The sequence below is a fragment of the Hypanus sabinus genome, unplaced genomic scaffold, assembly GCF_030144855.1.
Source record: "Hypanus sabinus isolate sHypSab1 unplaced genomic scaffold, sHypSab1.hap1 scaffold_2792, whole genome shotgun sequence".
In the NCBI taxonomy this organism is placed as follows: Eukaryota; Metazoa; Chordata; class Chondrichthyes; order Myliobatiformes; family Dasyatidae; genus Hypanus; species Hypanus sabinus.
The window spans coordinates 3602-20822 of record NW_026780931.1 but is presented as its reverse complement, the minus strand read 5'-3'; the positions used below and the strand labels follow the sequence as shown (position 1 = coordinate 20822).

General features: G+C 45.1%; 1 protein-coding gene across 1 annotated transcript; it reads right to left on the bottom strand.

Moving 5' to 3' along the window:
- Window positions 1–1752: 1752 nt before the first annotated feature.
- Window positions 1753–16943, bottom strand: LOC132388226 (delta(3,5)-Delta(2,4)-dienoyl-CoA isomerase, mitochondrial-like). Its single transcript, XM_059960571.1, has 4 exons — window positions 16794–16943; window positions 9143–9214; window positions 7601–7751; window positions 1753–2006 (listed from the first exon to the last, which is right to left on the bottom strand). Exons 1-4 carry the CDS (start codon window positions 16847–16849, stop codon window positions 1902–1904), a joined length of 384 nt encoding a protein of 127 aa, XP_059816554.1. The 5' UTR covers window positions 16850–16943; the 3' UTR covers window positions 1753–1901.
- Window positions 16944–17221: the final 278 nt, after the last annotated feature.

Below are 17221 nucleotides of genomic sequence, written 5' to 3'. Positions count from 1 at the left end.
TGTATTCCGTCTGTCACTTCTTTGCTCGTTCCCCTCATCCAAGTCTTTCTGCAGCCTCTGATTCCTCAATACTACCTGCCCCCTCCACCTATCTTTATATCGTCCGCAAACTTGGTCACAAAGCCATCAGTTCCGTCATTGACATATTACGTGAAAAGAAACGGTCACAACATGGACCGCTGTGGAACACTACTGGTCACTGGCAGCCAACCAGAAAAGGCTCCCTTTATTCCCATTCTGCCTCCTGTCAATCAGCCAATCCTCTATCCGTGCTAGTACCTTTCCTTTAATACCATGGGCTCTTATCTTAAGCGGTATCTTGTCAAAGGCCTTCTGAAAATCTAAGTGCACCACATCAACCAATTCTCCTTTGTCTATCCGGCTTATTACTTCCTCAAAGATTTCCAACTGATCTGTCAGGCACGATTTTCCCTTGAGGAAACCATGCTGACTACGGCCTATTTTATCATATGCCTCCAAGGCCTCACTGAGACCGCATCCTTAACAACCAACTCTAACATCTTCCCAACCAATGAAGTCAGGCAAAGTGGTCCATAATTTCCTTTCTTCAGCCTCCCTCCTTTCTTAAAGAGTGGAGTGACATTTGTAATTTTTCAGTCCTCCGGAACAATGCCACAATCCTGAAAGCTCAATACTAATGTCTGCACAATCTCTGCAGTTACCTTGTTTAGAACCCTGGATGTAGTCCTTCTGGTCCTGGTGACTTTTCCTAAGCACCTTCTCCTTAGTGCTAGCAATTGCACACGCTCAGCCCCAACACTCCTGAAATTCAGGCATACTGCTGGTGTCTTCTGCAGTGAAGACGATGCAAAATGCTTATTTAGTGTGTCCGCTATTTCCTTGTCCATTACTACCCCTCCAGCGTCATTTTCAGCGGTCCGATACCTACCCTCACCTCTCTTTTACTCTTTGCATAGTACTGTGCGAAAGTCATGGGTGCTTATTCAACCCCCATTCTCCTGACTTCTTCCCAAAACCTTTGACACCCTTACTATTCAAGAACTTATCAACCTCTGCCTTAAATATACCCAATGACTTTGCCTCCACAGCTGTCTGTGCCAATGAATTCCACAGATTCACCACCATCAAGAAATTTCTGCTCATCTGTATTCCAAATGGACATCCCTCTATTCTGGAGGCTGTGCCCTCTCTTCGCAGACTCTCCTACTATAGGAAACATCCTATCCACATCCACTCTTATCGAGGCCTTTCAATATTCAATGCATTTCAATGAGATCCTCCCCCTCCTTCTAAACTCCAGTGTAAGTACAAGCCCAGAGCCACCAAACGCTCCTCATACATTAAACACAAAATACACTGCAGATGTTGTGGTCAAATCAACACATACAGACAAGCTGGATGAACTCAGCAGGTCGGGCAGCATCCGTTATGGGCCGAGGCCCTTTGACCTGCTGAGTTCATTCAGCTTGTCCGTATGTGCTCCTCATACATTAACCCCTTTGTTCCTGAGATAATTCTTGTGAACCTCCTCTGGACCCTCTCCATTTGCAGCATATCGCCTCTCAGATAAAGGGCCCAGAACTGCCCAAAGATACTCCAAGTGTGGTCTGACCAACGCCCTTATAAAGTCTCAGCAATCAATATCAGCCAGGACAAAGAGTGACAAGGCTGGATATACTGCATGTCATTGAGAGGATTTGAACTCATCTTTACATGATCCCTGCGGTACATCAGCAAATCAGAAAAAAGGCAGCTGATTGACAAAGCAAGAGTGAGGCAAAATAATATGTAATTACAATAGTTTTTTGTAAACAATTCGTTCTTTTTTTAAAATAAAATTAATAAAATTAGTAAGATTATAGTGCAGGATTCAGAGGGGAGAGGGGACGCAACTGGATATATTCGGAGACTTGGTTCCATCAGAGTTTGGAGTAAGTTATATCTCTGGGAGACTTTTTCTCCATTGCAGCTTGAGCAGACTTCACAAGATCCTCAGTCTGAAGCATCGACATGTTCCACGTAGCCTGAGGAAAATCAAGGAAAGGTTTCGGTTAGTGCTGTTTGACGTGTGTAAGGTGGGTGGTGGCCACAGGACTTCTGAAACATATTGATATGACTGGCTTATTTCTATAGCTTCGGGACTGATAACACACACACGTAAATATATTAGTGTAAAATGTGCACATAAGAATACATTTTTTCTTTGCCTTAAATCTCAAAATGCCAGAAAAGCCGTATATCAAAGGAAGAATTTTTTTCCCCTCAACTCAAGCTGGTAAAATCTGAGGTACGGTCACTTCTCAATTGCTAGGAACTTTCAGACTATTCTCGTGGCGTTCAGTATCGTGACTTTCTGAAGATTTACATAGATATTATAGTGTGGCGCTAACTGTTTAATGCTATTGTGTAGTGACTTTGGGATGACACCGGTTGTAGATCGTACTTTTGGGACAACGTATATTCTGTTTATGTTCCAAAGTTTTTCAATTTCTCCTTTTAATTCAGCATATTTCTGGTGTTTTTCCACTGATTGATTTCCGTAAGTTGTGTGTGTTTGGCATGGCTATATCTATTAAATAAGTTGTACCTGCTTGTTTATTCTGTATTATTATATCTGGACAGTTATGGATTTTCCTATCTGCAATAATTGATCGTTCATAATTTGTGGCATTCTGACTCTAAAACTGGATCAGGCTTGTATTTATAGTAAGGTGTGATTTCATTTATGAGTTTGTATTGTAGGGCAAGATTTTTATGAACGAAGTTTGCCACATGATTATTAATAATAATAATATTATTATTATTTCTTTTCGTATTTGCAGTTTGTTGTCTTTTGCATGCCTAAGATGGTGCAGTCTTTCATTCATCCTATTATGGTTATTATTCTATTATGGATTAATTTATGTTGTTTGTTATGTCTCCCCTCTCCCTGTGAAATGGGGACACCTCTTTTTCCCTTGTTAGGGAGAGAGAGAGAGCCTGTGGTGTGTCGAATACTGGGTGAACGAGTAATCTTTGGGGTACTGCAAGTCTGTGTCTTTATTGATACTTTGCTGCACGCTTGAGTGCTCGGGGGGGGGGGGATCGTTGCTTTGCTGCTGCTTGTGCATAGGTGGGGGGAGCTGGGGGGGGCTTTGGGGTTCTAGCATTTAACTGTCATTCATTATTTGGGGTATTCCACTTTTTTCGTGGATATTTTCAAAAAGATTTTCAGGATGTATATTGTATACATTTCTCTGACATTAAGTGTACCTATTGAAACCTACTGAACATGCCCACAAGAAAATGAATCTCAGGGTTGTATATGGTGATGTCTATGTACTTTGACAATACATTTATTTTGATTTGGAAAAAACGTCCTATGTCTTATGGTCTTAAGGGGTTGAGAAGGAAATAGATCGGCCATGATGAAATGGGGGAGCAGACTCAATGGGCTGAATGGCCTAATTCTGCTCCTTTTCTCGTTGTCATGAGATTGGAGGCTAAGTAAAAAGTAGCAGATTCGCTAATATTTTAAAATTGCTTTTCTTTAAATATCTATTAATGTTCAAGATTTTTCCCAGAATTCAGATTTATGGATCTATTTATTTAGAGATACAGCTGGGAACAGGCCCTTCTCCGTCCAACAACCCACCGATTTAACCTCAGTCTATTCACAGGACAATTTACAATACTCAATTAATCTACTGACTGGTACATCTTTGGACTGTGGGAGGAAACCGCAGCACCCAGAGAAAACCCAAGAGCACACGGGAAGAATGTACAAACTTTCTTACAGAGGACACCGGAAATGATCTTGGAACACTGAACTAGCTGTAATAGCATCAGATGTTATATTGCGCCATCAAAGACCCCCAAAAGGGAGCACTTCTTTTAAAACTGAGTCATAGCTGAAAAGTTCTGAGCACTTGAAAATCCTATGTTTAACTCAGGCAGTGATTGAGCTCTGAGTGATTTCACAATCTACTTACACCACTTCACAATGGGAGTGACTGAGCAATGGCCTTTAATAGAGCAGCAACAAAGCTGGCAAACTATGGTCAGAACTCAAACTCGTCATAAGCCAAGTCGCAGAAACATATAAAATTATGAACGGGGTAGATAAGATAGAGACAGGAAAGTTGTTTCCACTGGTAAGTGAGAATAGAAATAGTCTCTATTTACAGAGGTTGCCTCCATTGGGCAGTAGCCTCAAGATTTGGAGGAGTAGATTTAGGACGGAAATGAGAAGGAACTGCTTTTCCCAGAGAGTGGTGAATCTGTAGAATTCTCTGCCCAATGAAGCAGTGGAAGCAACCTCAGTAAATATATTTAAGACAAGTTTGGATAGATTTTTGCATAGTGGGGAATTAAGGATTATGGGGAAAAGGCAGGTAGGTAGAGATGAGTCCATGGTCAGATCAACCATGGTCTTATTGGATGGCAGAGCAGCCTTGATGGGCCGGAAGGCCGACTCCTGCTCCTATCTCTTACGTTGTTATGAGCTAATGATGCTGAGTAACTTTAGCCTGTTGAAAATTGTCTCCATGAGTGCCAGCTCAAGGAAGCACAGAATTTCCCAGTCACATTAAAACCTGACAAACTTGTGAAGAGTTTTGCTTTTCATTGTTAAGAAGTTTTTTTTAAATAGACCTTCAAAGCAAAGCAGAAGCACAGCAGGATCCGGGTCTTGCAAACAACAAAGTGACGATGACTATGTATGTGTGCTGTCTGGTTGGGGGATAAGCAGCTCCACCAAACAGGGACCGTCGACGACCAACAAGGAGTCACTTCAAAAGAAATGAGCGAAGATGGGGAAAGCGGTCCTTAAACAATAAAGGGGATTCTCCCAGCATTCTAACGCACAAAATCCATTGTGGTTTCTAAACACAATGTGCGTTTGTCCATGTAACTCAAAATAGACAGCCATGGAACTTTCTCTTACTGTAGAGGAGTTAGTCACAGTCATTGCCTATGTAACACCCTGGTATAAGATCATGCTTTATTCTATTAATACAGTTATGCTGTTGGGCTTTTGATTTCTTTTTTGCTGATCTCCTCAAAACGTAAAAATCTATAAAAAGTGTTCCTTTAATTACATTATATAATAGACTATTTCATTTTTGCTGTTTAGAATAGAAGTTCAGTCGATTATTAAGTTAGGTTTGTTACAATTAGCCAATGGTATTTGTCTTGTTAACATTTTGGCCAATCACAGAGCGGGGGAAGGAAGAGGTTTTCAGGAAAGAAGGGGAAAGACGGTTCTTTTCGTCCTGATTGTGTGTCAGAAACTGTCAGCGCCTGTGACGCGCAATTTGGAGTTGGATCAAATGATCTAGTACTCGGCTGTCCTTGAAGAGGACCAAGAGCACGAGCGTGAGCTCACGCAGGCTCACGAGTGACTCCATTTCTAAGAGTCAAGGCGAATGTGGACCAGGTCAGCAGTCGCTCTCCACAGAGACTACGGGATCGACAATGGTCAGTAGGTGGGTCGGCAATGTGGCAGTCACTCTTCATGAAAGGTCAGAGTTCATGCAGCTGCTCTCCTCGATGCTGACCCGTGGGTGGATGTTTTTGAAATTCTGAGATTTACATGATTTTTGGACTGGAGTTTATATTGGTCTCCTTCAGTTTTCCGTGCTTTCTTTCTTGTTGCCCATTGACAGATGAGTGATACGTTTCTTTGTGTGAGAGGGAGGGGTGGGGATTTGGGGGTCTGATTTCTTGTTGGTGTATTTCTGTGTGGACGATCTGTTAGTTTTGGTGTTTGAAAGAGGGGGGGATGGGGGGATTGATGCATTTGTTGCTGTTTTTGTTTGCAAGGGGGGAGTCGGGGGTTTGATGTTGTTGTCGCTGATTTTTTTTCTAGGGATGGGTTTAGGGTTTGATCTTCAGGCTGCCATTTTTACAAGTGAGCGATCTGTTAGTTTTTTTGACTGAGTGAGGGGGTGGGGGGTGTTGTGGGTTTTGTTTCTTTTTCGTATGTGTGGGGGGGGGGTGCGGTTGAGATCTGTATTTTGTGACTACCTGGAGAAGATGAAGCTGGAGCTGTAGTCCCAAATTGAGTTCAAAACTGACTGTTCAAATGCTGTTCATAGACTTCAGTTCAGCATTCAACACAATCATCCCTCAGAAACTGAATGGAAAGCTGAGCCTGAACACCTCCCTCTGCAACTGGATCCTAGACTTCCTGACTGGGAGACCTCACTCAGTCCGGATCGGGAGCAGTATCTCCAACACCGTCACACTGAGCACGGGGGCTCCCCAGGGTAGCCTGCTCAGTCCACTGCTGTTCACTCTGCTGACCCACAACTGTGCTGCAACACACAGCTCGAACCACATCATCAAGTTCGCCGATGACACGACCCTGGTGGGTCTCATCAGCAAGAACGACGAGTCAGCTTACAGAGAGGAGGTGCAGCTGCTAACAGACTGGTGCAGAGCCAACAACCTGTCTCTGAATGTGTACAAAACAAAAGAGATGGTTGTTGACTTCAGGAGGGCACGGAGTGACCACTCCCCACTGAACATTGACGGCTCCTCAGTAGAGATCGTTAAGAGCACCAAATTTCTTGGTGTTCACCTGGTCCCCCAACACCAGCTCCATAGCAAAGAAAGCCCAGCAGCATCTCTACTTTCTGTGAAGGCTGAGGAAAGTCCATCTCCCACCCCCCACCCTCATCACATTCTACAGGGGTTGAAAGCATCCTTTTGAGAGCATCTTGAGCTGCTGCATCATTGCCTGGTTCGGAAATTGCACCATCTCCGATCGCGAGACCCTTAGTGAAGTCAGCTGAGAAGATCATCGGGGTCTCTCTTCCCACCAGCATGGACATTTACACTACACACTGCATCCGCAAAGCAAACAGCATTATTAAGAACCCCACGCACCCCGCATACAATCTCTTCTCCCTCCTGCCATCTGAGAAAAGGCTCCGAAGCATTCGTGCTCTCACGACCAGACTATGTAACAGTTTCTTCCCCCAAGCTATCAGATTCCTCAATACCCAGCGGCTGGACTGACGCCTTACTGACCTATTGTCCTGTTTATTATTTATTGTAATGCCTGCACTGTTTTGTGCACTTTATGCAGTCCTGGGTAGGTCTGTAGTCTAGTTTAGTTATGTGTTTTTTTTTCTCTGTGTTGTTTTTTTTTAACGTAGTTCAGTCTAGTTTTTGTACTGTGTCATGGTCCTGAAAAACGTCTCATTTTTACTGTGTACTGTACCAGCAGTTATGGTCAAAATGACAATAAAGATGACTTGACTGGCAACTCCCGCGACGCTGCTGGTGCTAAACTGTATCCGTCTGCCAATCCTTTGGGCTCATCACGATGTGTAAGGGGGGGGGGGTTTGCTACACGGGCAGCAGCTTACTCTCCATATCGTACTGACCTGGCTTGCGTATCTAGACAGCGAGGACGCAACATCCATGGTCGACCCTGACCGACGGCGGCCTCGCATGATCTAATTCATGGCACGTCTTCACCAGCGAAGTGTCATCCTAATCTTCAGTGACACAGACACTCTTTTGGCAAAGCGGAAGTTTGTGGGGGGGGGGGGGAGCAGGTGGTGATGAGATGTCAAGGTCTTTGCTCTGCAATACGCCACTTTATCGTTAACCATGTACTGGTACTCACAATGTAATCCAGGCCCTCCTTGACTGAGTGATCCCGGGAGTAGATCATGTTCAGCTTCGTTCCCTGCACTGCCAACGGGCTCTTGCTGGCGATCTCGGAAGCCAAGTCAAAGGCACCATCCAACATGTTTTCCTTGTCCTGGAAGACTCGGCTTTGGACAAGAAGAGAAAAGTTAAGTTGGTGACGTTTGGCCTGGCTGTGCAGGGCAGATCCAACAGCCTAGGCCCAATCCTCCACTGTCCATTCTTATACTAGGTGATGGGGGCGGGTTGGAACCAGAGTTGTCAGCTTCGATATCCAGCCTATTGTCTCCCCTGGGTCCCTTCCTCCTATTTCTCCAATGGCCCTCTCCTATCTGATTCCTTATTCTCCAGCCCTGTGTTGGCACATGGCCAAGTGGTTAAGGGCGTTGGTCTAGTGATCTGAAGGTCGCTAGTTCGAGCCTTGGCTGTGGCTGTGTGTGTGTCCTTGAGCAAGGCACTTAACCACACATTTTTCTGCGACGGCACCAGTGCCAAGCTGTATGGGTCCTAATGCCCTTCCTTTGGACAATATCGATGGTGTGGAGAGGGGACTGCTGGTCTTCCATGAAGCCCAGGTTTGCGCACTGGAAACTTTCCAAGGAGCAAATCCATGGTGTATCAAGCCTAATGGAGGCCTACACTACTACACCTTTCCCTCCCACCTGGTTAACCTATCACCTTCCTTCTCCTTCCCCCACCTCTTTTTATTCCCGCTTTCTTTCCTGAGAAGGGGCCCGAAACATCGACTGCTTATTCATTTCCATGGATGCTGCCTGACCTGCTGAGCTCCTTCAGCGTTGTGTGTGTGTGCGTGTGTGTGTGTGTGTGTGTGTGTGTGTGTGTGTGTGTGAGTGTGTGTGTGTGTGTGAGTGTGTGTGTGTGTGTGTGTGTGTGTGTGAGAGAGTGTGTGTGTGTGCGTGTGTGTGCGTGTGTGTGTGAGTGTGTGTGCGTGTGTGTGCGTGTGTGTGTGTGTGTGCGAGTGCGTGTGTGTGCGTGTGTGTGCGTGTGTGTGTGCGCGTGTGTGTGTGTGTGTCTGTGTGTGTGTGTGTGTGTGTGTGTGTGTGTGCATTACTCTGGATTTCCGGCATTCTATAGGGAGCAGCAGGTCAATAGAAATAGGTGAGGGTCTGACCGAAGTAGGACTGAGACAGAGACTGTTCTGCATACTCCACAAAGAGCCAGATGTGGCTTGAGCAATGTAGGACTACTGGACTTGGAGGCACTTTCCTGTCAATCACGTGCTTGTGTGGCTATCGTTGATAGCAGGAGGTTCAACGCCCGGCTGATACACAGCAGGATCCCCAAAAAAAAAACGTGACAAAGAGCAAATAATCAGGGCAAGTCTAGGGCCATCGGAGCTCAGGTAGAACCCTACTCACTTTGCCAAAACAACGGAGGGGGATCAGTCGCATCGCTGAGGAGGGAATCAGCAGCCTCGGTCCAGTCACTCACCAGAAGGATGGCGGCGCGCTGACAGATCTCACGGGGTCAGGCATGAACATTCAAACAGAGCGCTTACCTCACCAGTCCACAGCGCATCGCTTCGTCGGCCATCATCTTCCTCGCCGTGTAAACGAGTTCACTCACCAGGCTACAAGACACAAGCAGGAGAAGACAATGAAGTCGAACTGAGTTGTTCCTAAGTTTTCCAACTCTCCCACATAATATAAATAGAGTTAAAAGTATCAGAACACTGAACAGGGAGGCACAGTAGAGTCCCTTCAGCCCACAATATTGTACTGAGCTGTTAACATGCTCTACAATCCAACTAACACTTTTCTCCCCACTATTCTTTCACCCAAGTGCCTATCTAATAGTCTCCAAGTGTCCTTAATGTAGGGTTTCCCAACCTGGGGTCCATGGACCCCTTGGTTAATGGTAAGGCCCCAGGGCATAAAAAAGGTTGGGAAACCTGCCCTAATGTTTCATTGTACCTATGTACGATGACAATAAAGATCATTTAATTCAATTCAATGTAACTGTCTCGGCCACCACTCTGGCAGTGTGCTCCATGCACCTACTCTCTGGGTTGCCGGATCTCAGTTATTTCCGATCCCCAGGTTCACTTAGGAGCTCAGGAACGAGCGAGAAACTTTAATTTTCACGACTGTTCATTTTAAAGTTTAAACCAAGGACAGCTGCTAAGCAGGCCAAGGAACGGTGATACAAAGCAGATGAAAGACAAGAAACTAAACAGATTCAACACGGCGCGCTTGACCCCTTTACTCTCAGAAGTTCCTCAGATAAGAGAAACCAATCAATGGCTACACAATTATAACATGTGGGTAACGCGCTGACACTTAGCCAGGGATGTTCCTACACTCAAACCGCCTGTTGATGGGTCTGAACTAGATAGAGATTCACCTAACCTCATTGACCAAAAATTGATTAATGAAAAGTTGGAAAAACGAGAAGGGTGATAAACTGTTACGTAACTGCTATACTGCCTTTTGGTAGTAAGTGAAAAAAAAGCACCACATACTGTGAAAAATACATGAGTTTGTTAAAAATACAAATTGTTAGATACAAAGTATGTCAGTAAAAAAAACTATGATTAGAACTATGATTTTAGTCTTTTATTAATTCAACTAACATCTTAAAAAATTATAAAAGAACAACCGATGTCAAGATCCTACTTTTGGCATTCCCCCCCAACTTTCCTCCAAACACCTTAAAGTTATGCCCCCTCATATTAGCCAATTTCACCCAGGGGTGGGGAAGAGTCTCCACTCTTAAAACCTCTGTCAAGTCACCTCTCATCCTCCATCAGTCAACTAGGAAGGACAATGCCAGTCGGAATCTCTGTTATGCGCTGATTAATGAGATGAGGTGAATCTTAGCCGATTCAGACTCACCAACAGAAGCAGCATGGGGCCTTTCTCCGGGGGGGGGGGGAGAGAGAGCAAGAGAGGGAAAAGAGAGAGGGAGGGGAGAGAGGGGGAGGGGAAGAGAGAGAGGGAGAAGGGAGGGGGGAGGGGAGAGAGAGGGGGAAGAGAGAGGGAGGGAGGGGGAAGAGAGAGGGAGGGAGGGGGAAGAGAGAGGGGGAAGAGAGAGAGGGAGAGAGGGAGGGAGAGATAGAGGGGGGAAGAGAGGGAGGGGAGAGAGAGAGAAAGAGGGAGAGGGGGTGAGAGAGAGAGAGAGAGAGAGAGAGAGAGAATTACTGACGAACAGAAATCCAACCCAACAGGAACCCTGCCACACCCTACTTCCTCTTTGACTTCGGTGGCAGAGAATGTTGAAAGTTCAAAGTAAGTATATTATTAAAGTGCATTATGTCACCCATATACAATCCTGAGATTTGTTTTCTTGTGGGCACTTACAGTAAGTAAAAAAAACACAATAGAACCAATGGAAGACTGTACCCAACAGAAAGGACAACCAATGTGGAAAAGGCAACGTATTGTCCAAATACAAGAAGGGAAGAAAAAGGAAAAAATATTGAGAACATGAGATGAAGAGTCCTTGAAAGTGAGTCCAAAAGTTGTGAGTCGAAAAACAGTTCAGTGATGGGGTGAGTGAAGTTGAGTGAAGTTCTCCCCTCAGCCTGATGGTTGAGGGTTAATGACTGTTCCTGAACCTGGTGGTGTGAGTCCTGAAGTTCCTGTACCTCCCTCCTGATGACTGCAAGAATCTCATGCCTGACGTGCCCTTTGCCCTGGCTCTTACGTTCAGTCCCAGTTGAGAAGATGAAGACATGTGCAGCGGTTACTTTAAAACAAACCAAAACTGCTGAGAGACTAAGGCAGGAGATCGACACCATACGACCCGCTTCCAAATAGCAAAGTCCTGAAGTAAAAAAAGGTACATTCATTCGATCCTTTATTATGAAGCCAGCAAAGACGAACAATCTTATAGCGATAAAAAAAAATGGAACTCAATTAGCAATATAGGATCTTAGCATTCGAATCAGCGTAATTAAGTGGTCTAATAATATTCCAATTGGCATTCTAGATGTATTCAAGTGTTCAGCATCCCAATTAGCGTAGTAAGTGGGCGAACTACATTAGTTTCAAGTAACGTCCCAATTAGCGCCCTATACATATACAAGCTTTCCATTCAGCATCCCAATTAGCATGGTATGTAGCCAAACTAAGGCTACGTCCACACTACGCCGGATAAATCCGTAACCGAAGCTTTTTCTCTTTGTTTTTACCCTCCATCCACACTAAAATGGTGTTTTCGTCCCCCGAAACCGGAGCTTTTCAGAAACGCTTTCCGAAGTGTGTACTTTTGAAAACACAGATTGGCCGGATCAGTGTGGACAGGGTAACCGGAGACTTCTGAAAACGCTATCAGACGGCAGCGCGCTATTTCATTGATTTCTGGAACGCAACCTAACAATTTCAGAACAGACGGCAAAGAGACTGAAGCCAGAAGAGTTAGAAATGTACTCACCAAATACTTTGACCCATAACTTACTGAATAAATAAGTATACTCACTTTGCCCTGTTTTCCGTCCTTGCTCGTATGAAGGTGGTTTATTTATTTATGTAAGTACTTCTCTGACAATAGATGTGTAACAGCCTAATGTAACATTGTATGGAAATACAAGGTAACGCTGATGCAGACATGTTTTATACATTTAACAAGGTGTTTTATTAATGCAACAGTTAGTCAGTTTTTCAATGTTCGTCATCAGCCGGGTCAATCTGTCCATGAACTCCCTGTCGGTTGCCTCCGTACGCTCCAGTATTTCTTTTTTTGTACTTTTAAGTTCTCCTGCGTGAGAGCCAACAGCTGTCTGTCGTTTAAGTTTTTCTAGTCTGTAACTACACAGACACGCACTTTTACAGCGAGATTCGACACCAAACATGTCACTTGTTTTCAGTAGATGTGTCCTGCGCATGCGCAGTAGCAGGAGATTCACCGAAATATCCATTTCAATGTAGATAGAGATATTTTCAAAAATGCGTAGTGTGGACACCCATTGTTTTTACGTGAAATCGGCGTTTTCAAAATTATCCAGTCTAGTGTGGGTGTAGCCTAAGTTGGTGTTCCAGCAACATCCTAATTAGCGTTCTGTACATATTCAAGTGTTCTAGTTACCATACCAGTAACTTCCCAATTGTGGTCATTGTACCAGTAACGTTCTAATTAGCGGTCACCAAAAAAAAATCATTCCTAGTTGCTTCTATCAAAACTAAACAATTAACAAAACATGAACACATAACTACACTCATTTGCTTCTACAAGATTAGCATAATAAACACGCCATAAACTCAGGTAGATAGAGCTCGTCGGCCTGGGAAGGCAGTCCATCTAAGAGAGAGGAAACTCTGATTTCAAACCTCCGCTGCCTTGCGGCCATACCCACTCATGGGAGAGGCTTCGGGAGTAAACCCTGAGGACAAATCCGGAGCTGGAGTCCCTAAGGCAGTCCGACATTGCCTTCAACCTCGCTCTGGCAACTCCTGCGACGACACTGGTGCTCAGCTGTATCGGCCCTTGCCCTTCCCTTGGACAACATCAGTGGCATGGAGAGGGGAGACTTGCTGCATGGGCAATTGCTGGTCTCCCATATAGCCTTGCCCAGGCCTGCGCCCTGGAAACCATTCCAGGCACAGATCCATGGTCTCACGAGACTAACGGATGCCAACTACAACACAGACTGAAAGTGATACATGGCTCCTGTCAAATGCTCAGAGGTGCTTTCAACTCAAGTCAGCATTCCTTCCACCCTGTTCAGCCTTGCTGAACCAACTATCTGCCAGTGCTCACAGCTCCACCCAGAAAACCTTGTTTTGTAGGATCATCATGCACAGAAACAAGTCTTTTGGCTCAGTGAGTCAGAACAATTTACACTAATCCTGCACTCATTCCATTTACTTTCCCCATGTTCCCATCAATTCCAGCACTCACAAAGGAAGAATTAGTTTGGGATTGATACAGACTCTTAGATAGGGAGCAGAGTAGTATGAATAATCAGTGGTTACTTCAGCGTGGACTTTCACAGCCAGACAGCGTCTATGGAGGAGGCCTTCTGGTGAGCTTTAAGGGTAACAAAATTTGAAGTTAATTAGATCAATCCACACAAGGGAAGGAACTCTGAAAATGGGAGCTAGCAAATGTTTCAACCTTATCTAACTAATTGCTTTAAAAAGTCACTTTCCAAGCTTTAACATGCACTGTGGAAACAAAGCTTTCTCAAACAAGCAGGCTTGGAGTGTCTGATCTTGTAATTTGCCCTCTGTTCAGTTTCTAATACAATTACAGTGTGAAACCTGCTTCAAGTTTGTGAGAATTGGAGGAATGTGGATGGGTAATGAAAACCTGGATTTTTATAAGTGCTCTTTGTCATCTTCATTATGTGCCATGTCGTATCTTGGTCTTGGCAAAACTCTTCCACAGAAGTGGTTTGCCATTGCCTTCTTCTAGGCAGTGTCTTTACAAGACGGGTGACCCCAGCCATTATCAATACTCTTCAGAGATTGTCTGCCTGGTGTCAGTGGTCGCATAACCAGGACTTGTGATCTGCACCGGCTGCTCATACGACCATCCACCACCTGCTCCTGTGGCATGACCCTGATCAGGGGGTCTAAGCAGGTGCTACACCTTGTCCAAGGGTGACCTGCAGGCTAGCGGAGGGAAGAAGCACCTTATTACCTCCTTTGGTAGAGACGTATCTCCACTCCACTACCCTTTAGTCACAAATAAATCCACAACGGATTTGAGAATCAGAAGGTGTTGAGAATGTGGGACTGGCGGTCATGGGGAGTGCTTTGAGAGGTTGGTCATGATTAGACTTAACTTCGCTCAATCAAGGAACTGGACCCGATGCAATTTGCCTACCAATACGATTCTTGACTTCCTCATCTGCAGAACACAGTCAGTACGGATCAGTAATAGTATGTCTTCTTTCACTGACAACCAACAGGATGTGTGTTTAGCCTAATGCTCGGCTTCCTCTATACACACATTACTGGGTGGCTAAAAGCACCTCAGACACCGTCTAGAAATTTGCAAATGAAACCTACTGTTGTTGACAGAATCTCAGGCGGTGACGAGAAGGCGCACAGGAGCGAAATGGATCGTTAAGTAGTGTCACAATGACAACCCTGCACTCAACGTCAGCCTTCAAGAGGACCACAACCTTGTCGTAGGGTTTGGAGGCCTGTGTACCTCAATGACCCAGAGAGCTATGTTGGCTGGAGTCAGGGCTTTATGCTTTGTCTCTTGGTAGGGTCACCCAGGTCAAAGGGCAGAGGCCAGACTCAGAGTGGTCCAGATTCGGGGGTTCAGCTCACAGGTAACAACTCTGACTGGTCAAACAAAATTGTTACGGAAACAGCAATGAAGAATCCTTCTACATCTGAGTGTGACGGTATTCCTGAGTCTCCACCCGGGACTTGCGTGGCTAACAGTGAAAACCGAGAGGAAGCTACTGACACGATGGAGGAAGCCCTGAACACCGCCAGAGATGGGGGACCTTCATTGCTGCCCCAAATGCCAGCAGCGTAACAGGAAGTAAATACTCAATATCAGCAAGGTTGTATTGTAGACTTCAGGAAGGCAGAGTTGGGGGAGCATCACCAATCCTCACTGAGAGAGTGAGCAGTTTCAAAGTTCCTGGGTGTCAACATCTCTGAGGATGTGTCCTGGGTCCAACCTAATCACAATGAAGGCACGCCAGCGGCTATGCATCAGGAGTTTAAGATTTGGTATGTCACTAATATGCTGGAAAATTTCCACAGACGTACAGTGGAGAATATTCTGGATGCTGCCTGCATCACTGTCTGGCATAGAGGCTCAATTGTGCAGGTCTGAAAGAGGCAGCAGAGTTGTGAACTCAGCTAGCTTCATCACAAGCACAACCCTGACCATCATAGAGGACATCCTCAAAAGCCGGTGCCTCAAGATGGAGCCATCCATCACGAAGGACCCTCACCATCCAGGACAAGTCCTCTTCTCATTACTACCATCAAGCAGGAGATGCAGGGGCCTGAAGATTTTAGGATTAGTTTCTTCGTCTCTGCCATCAGATTTCTGAACAGGCCACGAATTCATGAATCTGGCTTGGTACAGATCAAATGCCTAAACGCCTCCTCTGTTGCATCACTTGTCTTTCTCCAGTGTAACTCAAAGCAATTTGTTACATCTGCATTGTACTGCAAAAGAACAAATCTCACGACATGACCACCTTTACACAGAGTGCAGGAATGCAGCATCCATCATCAAGAGCCCCCACCATCCTGGCCATGCTCTTTTCTGGCTGAAGAAGGTACAGGAGCCTCAGGTCCCACACCACCAGGTTCAGGAACAGTTATTACCCCTCGACCATCAGGCTCCTGAACCAGAGGGAGTAACTTCACTCTTTTGCACACTGATTGTTGGTCGATATTTGTTGTGTGTGCGTTTTCAGTGATTCCATTCTGTTTCTTTGTAGTTACTGTAAATTCCTGCAGGGTAGTATATAGTACGGTGAAGGATAGGTGTGCTTTAATAATAAATTTACTTTGACCTTTGAACTGTCAGTGATAATCGCAAACCAGAGGGGATAACTTCACTCTACTCTTCACTGAGCTGTTTCCACAACCTATAGACTCACTTTCAAGGACACTTCATCTCAGGTTCTCAATAATTATTACTTATTTACTTATAATGATTATTATTTTCTTTGCATTTGCAGAGTTTGTTGTCTTTTGCACGTTGTTTGTTTGTCCATCCTGTTGGGTGTGGTCTTTCATTGATTCTACTGTGTTTCCCAGAAAATGAATCCCAGAGTTTTATATATGTAATCTTAAAATTTAATTTTGAACAATAAATCTGCTTCTGGATGGAGTTTGTCGTATTTAAGAGAGGAAGTCTGACGGATAACGAAGGAGAGAGGTTAGACCGATCAAAGTTAGATAACACGAGTTTGGGAGGAGAGTTGTGTGGCACAGAAACACGAGCACGGATGTCGGGTTGAATGCAAAACTCAGTGTCACTTCTGGGATGTTCTCATACTAGCAAAAATGCGCAGCTTACAAAAAAACAGAGCAAATTAGTTGCATCATTTTCTTACCAAGGAAGCTGGTCAGCCGGGTGCAGAGAATGAGAGTGCCGGCAAAGAACTGGAGAGAGTCAACAAGGGAGAGCAGTCACAAGGGTGCAAGGCGGAGGGTGAGCGTGCAGTGCAAGGCAGGGCAAGTCCGGACTGAGATCAAGGCTTACTGACGGCAAAAGAGTACCTGGCATTTCCGATAACTTTGGGCAGTCGCTGCAATGTTCCCACATCAGCTGCCATTCCGATGTCCACCTCCTGGGCAGAAAGAGAAGTATTATTTATTCAGGGATACTTCCAGCCCACCAAGCCACACCACCCAGCAACTAACCCTAGTCTAACCACAGGACAGTTTACAATGACCAATCCACCTACTAACCGGCACGTCTTTGGACTGTGGGAGGAAACCGGAGCACTTGAACTCTTGATGCCGAGCTATAATACCATCGCGCTAATCGCTACGCCACCACTAGAGACTGAATTAGGCCATTCAGTCCATCAAGTCTGCTACACCATTTCATGATGACTGACCCATTTCCCTCTCAACCCCATTCTCCTGCCTTCTCCCTGGAACCTTTCGTGCTCTGACTTATCAAGAATCTAAAAACCTCTGCC